General features: G+C 41.7%; 1 protein-coding gene across 1 annotated transcript; it reads left to right on the forward strand.

Moving 5' to 3' along the window:
• The first annotated feature begins 1,838 nt into the window (after positions 1–1,838).
• Positions 1,839–2,901, forward strand: LOC136834143 (craniofacial development protein 2-like). Its single transcript, XM_067096405.1, has 2 exons — positions 1,839–2,126; positions 2,260–2,901. The coding sequence occupies exons 1-2, from the start codon at positions 1,839–1,841 to the stop codon at positions 2,899–2,901; spliced, it is 930 nt and encodes a 309-aa protein (XP_066952506.1).
• Positions 2,902–15,042: the final 12,141 nt, after the last annotated feature.

Here is a 15,042-nt window from a genome sequence, read left to right on the forward strand (position 1 = left end):
CGTTTGACCTTCAATACGATCATTCAGTCAATTTTTCCTATGGAAATTGATTGATTTGTGATCGATTCTTTGGCGACAGCATTCAACAGGTTGTTTACATAGTAGTAGTAGTAGTAGTAGTAGTAGGTGAGATTTTCCTTTGCAACGGCTCCTCCCTTTGTTTTATTCCTCCTTTGTAATTGTATTTAAGTTTTTTGTTTCTGTAAAGCCATAAATTCTTTCCTATTTTCAATTTCCCCCTTCAGCAGATCTGTGAATATAAAAGTATATTAGCTATTCATTCCTCTTTTATTTTCCTGATATGGCTGCTCCACAAAACTACATTTATTCCTAATCTCATCATATGGTGGGCAGTGGAGTAAGTGTGTTCTAGGTTTTCATTTTTTCCTCACAAGCAAGGACATACAGCAGAAGGATAAGTGTTTGGGATCATTTTATAAGACATTACTGGTTTAAAGTCCGTTTTCTTTGTCAATTAGTTATACAGGAAACTGCATGTTTATTTTGCATAATCAATCATAATAAGAAACATAGCTATCATTGCTTTTATACAATTATAATATTTTTTGCACTTAAGACTTCTCACTTGTCAACGTTTTCTTTTCATTGAAAATACCAACTGAAAATATTGTTTTCCTTTGACTGGAAGTCAACTCTTACGCCCCGGACGGGGATATTGTCTGTAATATAGGTAGACAATATCTAAAGGGTTTTGACGGCCCTTCGGTCCGAGGTCAAATCTTTATCTCTCATACTGTCCCCTCATTTCTTTCATCCTTCTATATTTTCCGTCAATCCCTTTTCAAACTTCACTTCTCGCTGTCTCTTCCTCTGCCAACTCGCCATAGGCCAGCGCGGCAGGGTATGGCCCACACTCCCCAAATGAGTGACAACCACAGACGAAATTCGGCCGTTCCTGTTGGGTCAGCGGATTTAAATCAAGGCCCAACCACGCAGTCTGATTTGGGTTAGGGACCGTGTGCTGTACAAACGACTACCCAACCCCAAAACAGTGCTCAACATCGCTACACACAACGCAAGAACCCTCTCTGAAGAAATACACCTCAGCAGCCTCGAAACGGAGATTAAAAACATCAGTTGGGACATTATCGGAATCTCTGAGACGAGGAGACCAGGTGAGAAAATCCAAATGCTTAAAAGCGGACACCTGCTTGACAACAGTGGAAAGGAAAGAAAACAAATGGTGTAGGATTTCTCATAAACCAAAACTCACAGAGCAACATTGAGAAGTTCACAGCCACATCTGACAGAGTAGTTAGTGTCACTCTTAGGATTCCAAAGCGGTACAGACTAACAATCATACAGGTATAAGGTCCCACACCAGTGTCATCCCGGGAGGAACTGGATAACTTTTATGATGACCTATATACCTGATGTGTTGGTATATGTACAACACATACTACAATTCTTCATTCTTACCTGCAAGGTAAATATGATGGTATTTAGTGTTTGAGGTTCAATCCCATTCTCGTCGCAGATGTCGGAGGATGAAGGGCGATTATAAAGCTATATCTTTTAGATCGTGTTTATTCGCTTCACTACAGTTTAGAAGAAGGCATAAGAGTGTATACAAAATACGAAAAGCATATATAATGGAATCATAAACATATGAGCATCGGAGCTCGACACATGATAAGGAATATATTTTACATACATGTGGTAGAATTTATAGGATCGAAGCCTGTGTGTCGGATTCGATACTAACACAATAATAATTGATGACACTTATACTCTAAAGCGTTATATAACATGTCTTGCATTTACGTTAAGACATACATGACAATACCACTCTTAATAATGACAACGCCCATTTCATAATGGGGGATTTCAATGCTAAAATTGGACAAGGGAACGAAGATTGTGTTGGCAAATTTGGACGTGGAGAGAGAAATGAGAGGGGAGATGACTTGATCGATTTTGCTGTAGCACATGACTTCAAGATCATGAACACATACTTTCAAAAGAACGAAAACAAGAGATGGTCATGGCGAAGCCCAAACCATGGAACACGAAATGAAATAGACTACATACTTGCAGACAAACATAATATAGTTAGAAATGTTGATGTCCTGAACCAAGTCAACGTAGGCAGTGATCACAGGATGGTAAGATGCAAAATCCAAATCAACACCAAACAAGAAAGACAAAAACTATTCTTCTCAAGACCAGAACATATCAAAATACCCAAAGCTCTCACATCTACATATCAGATAGAGTTTAAAAAAAAAACGCTACGAGATTCTTGAAAATTTAGAAGACCAAACCAGTCATGAAAATGATCTTGACAACTTGAATAATAACATCATTATCCCATTGAAAGAAGCAGCAAAGAAGTTCCAGGACAGAAGGCCCTCCGACAACAGCAAATTCTCTGAAGAGACAAAGAACCCCATGAAAAAACGTAGAAATCTCAAGCCACCATCAACAGTGCGGGAGAAAATTGAAGCCGCAGAACTAAACAAAACTATACAGAAAAAGCAACGAGGAGACCTTCGCAACAGAACAACAAAAACAATTGAAGATGTCACTCAACAGGACAGAGGGTTCAAAGCGGCAAAAAGAAAACTTGACCAAGGGAAGCTGCAATTCACTAGGGTGCTACAAGAAGACGGATCCCTTACAACTAACTGTGATGGAATGGTTAAGCGAGCAAGAGAGTACTACCACAAGCTTTACTCCTCAGAAAGACCCCGTGACCATCTTCGCCAAAGAGAAAATCAACACCTATCTCATGACTTTCCAGAGATCACAGCATGCGAGGTGCGACTTCTTATCAAGCAAATGAAGAAGGGGAAAGCACAGGCACCAGATAACATCACATTGGACCTAATAACAGATGGTGATGAGCCAGTCCAAGTCAGCCTGGTGACTATTCAATGAAAGTCTGAAGAAAGAGCAAAATGCCAGAAGAGTGGAATAAAGCCATCTTCATTCTACTCAACAAAAAAGGCGACCCCAGAGACATGAACAACCAACGACCAATCAGCCTCCTTAATGTTATTTATAAGATCTTCACCAGAGTTATCACTAATCGAATTGCAGGTAAGCTTGATGAAAATCAGCAGAGGGAACAAGAAGGCTTTAGAAGAGGCTACTCCACAATTGACCACCTATAAACAGTAAACCAGATCATTGAGAAAACAAACAAATATAAAATCCCACTAGTAGCAGCACTTGTAGATTACACCAAAGCATTTGACTCGTCGAAACTGAGGAGGTCATGTCAGAGCTGGAAAAACAGGGGAGCTGACAGTTTACATCAATGTCCTCCATCACATCTATGACCATGCAACATCATTCATTCGCCTCCACAAGGACTCAGAACCATTCCAACTCAAGAGGAGTCACACAAGGTGACACAAGCTCACCCAAACTGTTTACTGCCTGCCTGGAGAGAGCTCTCCGACAACTCAACTGGCAAGAAAAAGGAATAAGAATAGATGGAGAATAGGCTACTTGGTCACCTAAGATTTGCTGATGACATCATTATCGTTGTCCCACCAAAGAAGAGCTTCAACAAATGCTCACCGAGCTAAATGAAGCAAGCAAATCAGAAGGCCTCACATGAACTTCCGTAAGACCAAAGTCATGAGCAATAAATACACTGAAAATGCAGATGGCATACCTGAAATTAAAATCAACAAATTGAGGAAGTGGACCTCTACATCTGCCTTGGATGACGAATCTTTCTACATGATGCCTCCAAAGAGAGAAAATAAAGAAGAATAAACCAAGGTTGGCAGGCGTTTGGAAGAACCAGTACAGTGTTAAAAAAATGAGAAGATTCCTATCATCTTAAAAAGGAGAGTCTACGATCAGTGTATCCTCCCCACATCCACCTATGGGGCCGAAAATTGGAATCTAACAAAAAAAAAGGGCTTTCCCTTAAATTACTAGCAATGCAGAGGGCGCATGAGAGAAGTATGCTAGATCTAACTTGGAAGGACAGAAAAACAGTTAAGTGGATACGGCAAAAAACTAAAGGATATCCTTGAGGCGCTAGGTCAATTCATCCCCGGCCAATTCGTCGCCGGTCAATTCGTCCCCGCCAATTCGTCGTCAGCCAATTCGTCGCCAATTCAATTCGTCGTTGAACAATTTGTCCCCAAGTTAACTCGTCGTTGGGCATTTTGTCTCCAATGAAGACACTAGGTTGTTTGTTTTTTTCTTATTATTTTCCTGTTTTGGACAGTTGAAAACAAAAGGTTTTTTACTTAGATCGAGTTATTTCTAACGAATACACCCATCCAACAACATGGCTACCTGCAAGATTTTAACGTCTGAGAAAGGAAAAAACAAAGTGGTGGATCAAGAGAATTATATATATACTAAGAATAAGGAAAGTGCTGATAGACTGAAGATCTACTGAGGTGTGAAAATCGTGCATGCAAGGCGAGACTTCACACTGATGAAAACTATACAGAGATTAAGAAGGTTGGTATCCACAATCACGCTTCAACTGCCGCAGAGGTAAATGCGAGGACTGCGGTCTCAAATATTAAAGAAAAATCAATTTCATCTCGTGACGCACCTCGCTCAATAATTGCTGGTGAAGTTGAAAAGTTAAACGAATGTGCTTTATCACAAATTCTCGGTTGGAACAACTCGGTAAGTATATCAGACGTTGGAGGCAAGCAGATGTTAATTATCCCGCAACCCCACAAACAAATGTTGGGTTCTCCATTCCAAGTGAATATTCTCGCTTAGACACTAATGAAATTTTTTATAGTATGATAGTGGAATCGAAGATTCAAGCAGAATTCTGATATTTGCAAGTGATGAAGAGCTGAGACATTTAAAAGTGTACAAGAATTGGGCGGCAGACTGAACATTTAAATGGTGTTCTAGTATATTTTTCGATTATATATAGTGCACGTACAGATCGATACTTTAAGTGTACCACGATTGTTCGCATTGCTATCAAACAAAAGCCAAAACACATATAATAGACTTTTGCCAAAATAAGTGAATTGCTGCAGGACGAAGGCCCAGATTGCATGACTATGGATTTTGAAAAAGCAGCCCGTAATGGATTTCTTGAATCGTTTCCTGCGTCAAATTTATCATGCTGCTTGTTTCATTTAGGGCAAAATGTGTACAAGCATATCGTTCAAGAAGGAATGAAAAGCAGATGATGATGTCGATGGCTACGAGGAACTTGTAGATGATGATGATATTCCACAATCGGTAGTTTCCTATTTTGAGAATAATTACATAGGACCCCTTAGAGGAAGAGGAGAAAGGAGGCGACGTCTTGAACCACCATATCCATTAACTATTTGGAATGTTTGGGATAGATGCATGTCGGGGATTGCTAGAACTACAAATAGTTTAGAAGCTTACCACAGTGCACTAAAAGACACGGTGAATATGAGTCATCCAAATATTTGGAAGCTCATCGATGTTTTGAAAAGTGAGGAAAGGTTTGCTAGTGCCAAACTGCAGAAATTTATTCAAGGAGATGATCCTAGGCAAAAGAAAAAATACAGAGGCATGAACTTGCGTATAAAAAATGTCATGGAGAAATATGATCCCAACCCAAAAAATTACCTTTTTGAAAGCAATCGCACATAATCTTAAATTTTAGAAATTAAATGCTTAACCAATTTTTGTTTAGAATTTTATTGTAACTTTACTTTTTTCATTTTATAGTATCTTGTACGTTGACTATAAATTTAACTGAAAATAAACATTATTTCCACATTTTTTATTGTATTTATATTGTAACTACCTCCCTTTCCTAAAAAAGATACAATATTCGGAGCAAAGTTTCTAAAAATTAGTTTTGAACCAAAATTGTCGTTAGACAATTTTAGTAGCTAATGAAGGTCAGAATGAGAATGCGAAAATAAATCATTGAACTTGACTATTTGGCCAACAACGCATTGACTTGGGGACTAATTGGTCAACGACGAATTGGCTGTCGACGAATTGACCGACGACGAATTGCCGTCGACGAATTGACCGACGACGAATTGCCGTCGACGAATTGACCGGATGCCATCCTGGCGACCATCAGTAAGCTCAAGTGGAACTGGACGGGGCACATTGCCAGGATGACAGACAACAGATGGACATCACGAACAGTCTTCTGGATGCCCCGAGGACACACAAGAAGCCGAGGAAGGCAAAAAACCCGCTGGCAAGATGACTTAGACCAACATAAACGACAGTGGGCACAGAGCAGTGGAGGATAGAAATCTGTGGAGGAACCTGGGAAGGCCTACACCCAACAAGGACTTTTGAAGGCTGAAATGATGATGATGATGATGAACTAAAATATAATAGATAAAGTGGTATTTATGATTAATTTCAACAATGCTTGTATTACGTTTCGAGTTTTTAAAGCAACATCTTCAATATTGCATAGTTGTCCTCGTACCCAGTATATAAACTGAATAGATCAGGCTGGTGCCCACTTATGTTCAGGAAATTTTTGATATTTGTAACAATATATATATACCAATTTTGAGGAGTACAGTAATCATTTGAATGCTGCTCCAAGATATAACTGATAGATGTACTACTTGAAAATTGTATAATAGAACAACTGTAACTCACCACCGGTCAGTCATTATTGTACAAGTCCTCACCATTTTGTGCACAGTGATAGACCCACACCATGGCAAGGCCATAGAGCTAGGTACTTGGATAGTTAAAAGATAAGGGAGCAAGTCTATAAGAATATTTGAAAAATTGTAAGAAGGCACTCAACAGCCCCAAATCTTGTCATTGATAAAATAATGGACACAGCATGAAGCTTCTCTCTCTTATTTATATTTATTACTGTTAATCTTTATTTGTATTATTTATACTCACTGTTAATCTTTGCTTACATCTATATTTCTTGAAAAGGTTTTGCTTACAAATCCCGGGTTTTTACGGAAATAAGAACAAGCAGCCAACGAAATGATGGACTAATGTTAATACGCGGTTACTGGTTAAATGAAGAGATTTAAGAATGACACAAAACAGGAAATTTGAAGACCGGATTACAATACCCCCTGTGGAGAGAGGCAGGCAACGGGAAACGGATTACTGTATATGAGCAGAAGATGGAGAAGTGGAACCTCTCTAATGGGCCCCATGTTTCATCTTAAACTGGTCTCACTTTGTTTATTTTCATAACCACCCAAATCAAAGCTACCAGTGAGTCACTCAACAGAACAGAAGCAATGCAGCCAAACACTTTATTGAAAAAGCAAGCAAGCAAATGTCCAGCTACAGATGAAGCAAGCAACTGCAGTTGTTAAGTACAAGGTGATCAGAAGGTATTCTAGACTGAAAAAGTGATGATTTTCATTGTTACAATCACCACATGAGCTCTTGAATTATTCATTCCGCAACTGAACTTTCTCCACGAACAAAGCAGGAATCCTTATCTCACCAATAGCCTTGAATTGATATAACATAAGAAGGCATCATAAATATACCACAAAAGATCAAGAAATTCTACACAGAAGAAAAAAACAGTACTGGACATATATTTACTGCAACAGTCCCTTCACATTAGGCCATAGTAACTTCCATCATGATGTACTTTAAACCTGAAGTTCTTAACTTAATCTTGTTCAGAACTTACTCGTATGTCAGCAAAACGGTGAAATCTTACAGAATCTCTGTGATGTTCACTAGTGCTTATTCAAAGGAGATCATTATTATTATTATCATTATCACTGTTCAGAAGATGAAGAAGAACCCTATTCATATGGAACAAGCTCACCAATGGGGCCACTGCCTTGAAATTCAAGCTTCAGAGAATATGGGGTTCATTTGAAAAAACAACAGAATGAAAAGGGAAATAGAGAAAGTGGAGATCAGTTATCAGAACTTACAAATAAATAAATAGATAAATAAAAATGTAAGTAATGATTAAATTACAATGAGATTTTTATTATGGAAGTAATGCATTGTACCTTCGCTTGAACTTCTGAACTTCCAACTGCACGACATCCTCTGAAGGGGGACTGTTCCACAGTTACAGCATCAATGTTCATGTGTAATACTAAGTTGTTTATCAAGTGACTAAACTGAGTATTGCACGTAGATTCCTACTCAAAAACTGCCAGTGGGGTTCATTGCTACCAAAATAAAAAAAAAAACTTGATTTGCTGTCAAGTTGATCGTATACAAGATTTGTACCGTATATTAAGTCAAAGAGATTTTCTTCCCCAGTAAACTGTGACCTGGTATATCAATAGAGATTGACGTTAGTTTCCTGAGGTTAACCTTGTTATAACACCAGTCAAAACGTCCCAGGGTAACAAGGGCTGTTAAGGAACAAACCCATATTACATTTTGACAGGGAAACAGTACCAGTGCCTGAAAAGGAGAGAGAGAGAGGAATGGATTGGTATTAGAACCCATCAATACGATAACTAGGGTCTGGGAAATGCGATATAGTTTGAATTTTCTTATTTACAAAGTAAATCTGTGGACTTGGTTGATCAAATACATGAACGTTCTAATCCCACCAGAAAATCTTGTGCTTGGTTCAGAAAACTCGGTTTGCATCAATTGTTAGGATGGTGCTTAATTCGTTTGTAATATTTTACAATTTGCACAACTTTGAAAAAAAAGGTCAGAGTTTTCTGCATTCATCAGGATGGTCGTTCATGAAGTCTTGGGTACAGTTCGAAGTAAATTGTTTTGGATGCAATAAAAAATGGACCCAAAGCACCCAGGAAAGAGACGAGAATGGCAGCTGTGACCTGGACCTGACCTCAACCTGTTAGCTGGCTGTGTGATCCCAAGAACAGAAAAACGCCCACAAGAAGTGGAGTCTGCGAGAGGTAAAGCAAAGTGGGTAAGATTGCAGTGTGGTGGTTGCGAAGAAGAGCCTGGATTGTGTTCGGCTGAACATTTCAAATTTATCCTCAGCAATAAAGCTGCAACTTACATATTCATACTTACAAAGCTAGCATTATGGTATGGTTTGTAACATACCATCATAATAATGTTTGTGTGTATGTTTAGATTCCTATATTAACATTTGTGTGTGTGTGTGTAATTCTTGAAGTAACCACGTCACAAGTATTTAGCATCAATATAATCCTGTATTGTCCATTAAGGGACAACCTTCCTCCACTCTGCTTAGTATAGTATGACTGTTAGTTCTGCACCTTAATTGAACATTACTAGCAGTAGCTATTACTAATTTTATCTTAAGTGTTGATATCATTGCTATTTATTTGTTAATACTATGATCATCGTCATTATTATTATTACAACTGAATATATACACATGCACATATAAAGTCCCTTGCTAAGGTACACCTGTTAACATTGAAATTTTCATAAAGAGGGGATTTTACTGATGTAGATTGAGTTTGCTCTTGGTACGATAAAAGTGGAATTATGGTAAATTATTTTTACCGCACCATACGGTAGAGAAAGATAATTGAGGGTACGCTACGAAATTACAGCACGGTTTTTAGCCAGGTATGAAGTGTGGAAAAACATTCAGTACCGTACCACACTACCAGCCTTGGTAGCAGGGGCGGATTTAGGGTGTGGGGGGCCCTAGGCTGGTGGCCGGTGACCTTAGGGGTCCCTCTCATTGATGGGCAAGCAAAGAGGGCCCTTACAGCTGGGTGGGGGACCATTAGGTTTCCAGGATTTGTTTCCTAAATGAGCACCTCTAGATGGCTGCCGGCAAGAGATGGCATTGCCGTGTCATGCAGCACTTTATGTTGTTCATCTCAGGGCTACAAATCATATTGCTAACCATACTTTGGAGTTTGCAGTTTGGATTCCACTAATTTAGGTGATTAATTTTTATATTTTAATTATTAGTATTAACTTTTTTTTTTTGCTGAGGTGCGGGGCCCTAGGCCATGGCCTACTCGCCCCCACTAATCTGCCACTGTAGCCTACTATATACATGTATTTTGTTTGTAATTGTGGTTATAATTTTCCACAAGCTCTGTGTATAATAAACACGGTTTTTATTTTATAATAATCTGTATTCATTTTCTTCAATTTTCTTATTCATATGTTTTGTTTTGTATATGGAAGCCTATAAACGATTTAGATTTCATTATGATTTGCAAAAAGACTTGGTTGTAGTGCTTGTATTTTTCTATGCATTTTATAATAAATGAATAAATAATAAATTTAAATTGGTCACACTTTTACCTTCATTTACAGGGGATTCATCATTTTTGTTTTTGTAATGCAGTCTGTAATTTAGATTTTGTAGTGATTTGCTAGTTTTTATATTTTTCTTGTCATTTTGTAGTAAATGTATAAATAAATAAAAAGTAAGTGGGTCATACTTTACGTGGCTAGTATAATCATTCCTCTTCATGTTTAGTATGAACTTTTGACTGCAGTATCTCCAGAGAAAGAAGCAGAAAAACAAAATTACAAATGGTTTAGGAGTTTTTACATTTTCACGCTTGTATGATTTGTGGTTTTGTGATGAGGTGCAGATCATTTAGATTTTATTTTCACTTACATGCTACCGTAAACTTATTTGTGCGGGTGTGACTTACTCATTTAATTGTAAATCACATACACATATATACACACATACATATAAGGGTCTTGTGCATTCAGTTTTTAGACTAGGCCCATATCTAGAAAAAAAAAACAAACACAGGTCCTTGGTGACATCTTTTTTTGACTTTAAATTGTCTTATATAGAGGAGGAGATAGACGAAAGAAGTAAGGTGTTTTGGATTAGGGAATGGTTGAAAGGTTTTGAAGAAGGAAAATGTAAAATGACAGTGTTAGGGTAGCTGCGATTTGTTCCGACACGATATACAAACCGTCGGTCCTTTATATTAGGAATTACTTTCAGCGTAGGCCGGAAACGGCCGTTGACCTCTTGAGCAAGGTGGTTAGGCAGTAACTACCGCCAGGTAGGTGGGAATACCTGCCTGCCCGGATGTAAACATTCCAGTTTGCTTTCGGCCGTCATGCGTTGCAGACCGTGTTTCGGATCTCTTTGCCTGACTGTTGTTAAGCATCCCCGTGGGATCTTTCTGCATTGTTGTGTATATATTGCATGTTTGATATTTATTAATACAAACCCGCGATTTGTGATAACATTGCATGGCAAATCGTTCCCCTAACTATGTCTTGGGTTTTTGGCCAAGGCCGTGTTAGGAAGCGTAACCGAGTTGTAATGCTTCTCTTCCAGTAGCCCCTTTATTTAGATACTGGCGTTCCCTGTCGTTCGGAGATAGATTGGGATGTAATATCTTATCCCCTACATTGATCGGGACGTAAGAGTTCGATTCCCATCCTGGGCTCCCACCCTCCACGTACAAGGGGCATGACTGTTTTCTTCTTACTTCTGTTGAGTGTTGTTTTCACTGCCTGCACTTAGTGTTGCAGTTGGGGGGAGGTTGCGGGCGTTGTCCGTAAGCTCCGCTTCCACCTGGCCTTGGTGTCCTCCCCTCTGTCCTTCTCTCTCCCTGTAGATTCTTCCGTATCTCTCCTTTGGTACAGATCTCTCTCCTTCACCCTCTTTGCTCACTCATCGAGCGAAGACCACGAGGAAGGCGGGGGGCCGCAGGCAGCTGGGCGACCTCTGTGGGACTTCTGAGGGACTGACTCTCTTCCGGGAGACAAGTTTCTCTCGTTGGCTCTTCCCGCCCTCGGATGGGAACCGATTCACATTCTTCTATGGGTCTGGCGTTTCAGGGGACGCGAGAGCACGGCCTCGAGAGGCCGCACCCTCGTTACCAGTCTTGGAAGTCTGTGTCTAAGACTGGTTCTGTGCCCAGTTTTGGAAGTCTGCGTCTAAGACTGGTTCTGTGCCTGGCTCTTTTGATGTCTTGGAAACTGACAGCAGCCGCTCCCGATTTTTGGGAGTCTCTTGGGTCGCAGATTCTATGAATCACGAGCTCTCCTGACAGAGGCACAGGGCGAGAAAGTGCCGAGACACTGTGTCGGTGCTGGGGTGCCTGAGTGTCTGGTGCGGGGTTTTGCAGGTGTCTAGTGCCGAGCGCCAGGTGTCTGCGCTACTACCCTTCCAGCTGCTTGGTTGCTTGGCGGTTTTCATCCTGCGTGTCTTGAACCTTAGAATTCTGTGTCTGCTATCCTGCATGCGGGATAGCAGACACAATTCACTGCGCTACTTCTTCTCGAAGGGCCTCTGCCTCGAAGGAGTTTAGAGTTGGAAACTAGCGCTAGTTCACGGTAGACGAGTTCCGCCCTGTCCAGTGCCGATTGTGTTCACGCGATCTGCTCTGCTTGCCCACCCTGCCCAGCCCCTGGTCACGCTTGCGAGACTGGCTCGACTCGGCTCAGCTCAGCTCGCCCCGCATACCACCCAGTCGGATCGCGTTTGCGTGATCGGCTCGGTTTGGTGCGTTTTGGCTCGGCCCAACTCTTTTTTCCGAATTGTGTTCTTGGCTCTGTTCGAGTGAACTTTCTGCTTTTTCCAGGAAAGTGCTTTGCCACGTCACAAGCACTCTTCTTCCCCCGTGTGGCAGTAATCTCCTTCGGTTGATTATCGCTCATGGTCCGCCGCTCCTGCTGTTCTTACTGGCAGGACAGGTAGGAGTACTCTTTCTCCTCACCTGTTCTCTTCTCCTCTTAGTTGTTCTGAGAGGCGCGAGACGGACAGAGAGAACTCCAACAAATTTATCTTCGGAGTTCGGCTGCCTGGGTTGCTTTGGGTGTTGGTCCCCCGATTGTCTCAAGGTACAACCAGGTAGCTGAGGAGGGTTTCTTAGGATCTGTCAAGGTCTCCCTCCAAGGAGAGGTACAGGAGTTTCACACTTCCAGAAACAGCAAAGGTCTTCCTCTTCAAGTTCGGTCGCCTCATTTTTGGAGAGCAGGCTGATTCGTCATCACGAGAATCCCTGGGACAGGACTGCGGCTCCCCCAATGAATAATCTTCATCACACGCAACCCTTGCAGTTCCCGAGGGGCTGAGAGTGTCAGGGACTACCGTGGTCCTTGCTTCCGAGAGCGTTCTCGACCAGATGAATTCTCTTCTTCGACAAGGGAGTTGATTCAGTTTGAGACACCAAGCTTCTCAACTGCCTCAACAGAATACGAATTCTTCTTGCCTCGGAGGGTCTTGCTGACTGCAGTTCTGTGGGCAATTCTGGTGCTAAGGAGAAGGACTTTGTCCCACTTCAGATCTCCGGTTTCGTAAGTCTCGAGTTGGCTTGACCCTTGGGAACGAACCTTTATTTGGTTCTGCCTTTCTCTTTCAGAGATTTGCCAGATACCTCGGTAATCAAGGTTCGTACCAGGGCACTGCCTTGTCCTTTGGACAATGGCCAAGCCTTTGGGTCTTAGTCATCTCAAAACAACCTTGAGTTCAAGCCAGCCCGCATCATCTCCTAAGAAGTCCCAGGCTTCGGAAGAAGATTGTGGAACACATATCCCTCTTCTTCCCGTCTAGGAAAGTGCGCATAACTGTGTCTCTTTCCACCCTCTTTTCCATAAGGGAGGAGGGAAGAAGGGAAGAGAGAAAGAAGTATTGACCGGGAAGAAGTTCTCCTACTGCTGATGCCTGAATGAAATGAGACCTGGGAATGGATTCCCTCAGGAGAAGTATATATTTCCATTAGGTCTCAGCAGTTCTTTTCAACAGACTTCCATCCTGCTTCCTCTCCTGTACTCCCAATTTGGGAAATGCCAGCCCGGCTAGAGCTGATCGTCTCGGTATCCTGTCATCTTGCAGAAGCTTCCCCATGGTGTAGAATGGAGGTATGCTTCACTCCTCCGTCCTTCTTTCCTCTTCAGAGTATGAGAAAGAAGTTAGTGTGATTGAAGGAACCTTTGAATATACTTGCATATTCCCCTCACGATGTGTCTGTACGGATTCACGATTGAGGAATAGGCGCACACGAGTAAGACTTTGTCTTGAAGTGTGTGACCGAGACGATTAGTACCTTCTCATCACCATCCTTGGCTCAAGGCAGCCTTTTGGCCTTTCGAGAATTCAGGATGAGTTTTGCGACACTCGGTGGTTTCATTGAACAACAAACCACACTAGTGGCATTTGTTGACAAACAAGAGTAAATTGTTTTCTCCTCCTGTTTCATCTGTCGACATTTGCAGGTACTCGAGTGTTTTATAGCACACTTGACAGCTCAATTAGCCAGATGCATTCCCAGTTCGGGTGTATTGGTAGGTGAGCTTGGCCTCGGGTTTGAGTGATCGGGACGGAACGTGCTGCTCACTCTTTCTTCGCAAGGACTCATGAAGAGACTGCTCGACTGAGAAACCCCTACCATCTTTCTGTTGATTCCCTGCACAGCCAGTCGCTCTTTCATACCAGACCCAGGGGCTGCTACTGTGAGGTATGCTGTCTTTTGGGGAAAAAATCGATATCTCACGTTTTCCCTCCGTATTTTTAATGAGGTTCACAAGCATTGCTTACCCGAGTTACAGACAAATGCGGAAGACTTAAGCCTTTCACCCGACCTGATAGCCGAGGCACTGAGAAAGAGTTCTGCTTGACCCAACCTCCTGCAACAGCTACACAGGAAGCAGTTCTTGAGGCAGTACATCCCTGTGTGTTCAGGGCTGAGAGACCTTCCAACTTTCCTTGCAAGCACAGGCTTTCTTGCCAAGCGGCAACGGATATAGCAGGATACCTCTTGAAGTCCTGTACAACACTGTCCCAGGGACTGGATCTGTCTTCGCTGGTTGGGGTCGTTGACGCAACTTCAAGTCTGGACTTCCTCGTCTTCGCCGAGGGTTGCTTCTCTCCCCTTCATTAGTGAAGAATGTAGGCCCTTGTGACCTAGTATTCTATCTGAAGTAGCCTTCTTCTCCTCAGTCGAGATTTAGCTACGGACGAGAAGCTTCTTCGGTCTTGCTGTCCCAGGGAACTGTTCCCTGAGTGGCATGTGACTCTCGCTTAGGGTTCCTGTCCCATGCTCTGCATGCGTTCTTACAAGAATCGTCGGATAGAGATGTGCCCTCTTAGGACCATCTCTCGTCTTGCTCCGGCCTTGGTGTAGAAGATGGAAGAATAGGGATGCAGGGATGGGGGTCAATACCTCGACTCCTTCGGATGTTGTGAGGGTGGACTCTGAATCCATC

This window comes from Macrobrachium rosenbergii, chromosome 53 (assembly GCF_040412425.1).
Source record: "Macrobrachium rosenbergii isolate ZJJX-2024 chromosome 53, ASM4041242v1, whole genome shotgun sequence".
Classification (NCBI taxonomy): Eukaryota; Metazoa; Arthropoda; class Malacostraca; order Decapoda; family Palaemonidae; genus Macrobrachium; species Macrobrachium rosenbergii.

Bases quoted from the DNA above. Each gene is read 5' to 3' on its own strand.
- LOC136834143 (XM_067096405.1), top strand. From the start codon at position 1,839: ATGGGGGATTTCAATGCTAAAATTGGACAAGGGAACGAAGATTGTGTT. The intron at 2,127-2,259 runs GTAAGATGCAAA...AAACGCTACGAG, and splicing joins TAGGCAGTGATCACAGGATG to ATTCTTGAAAATTTAGAAGA.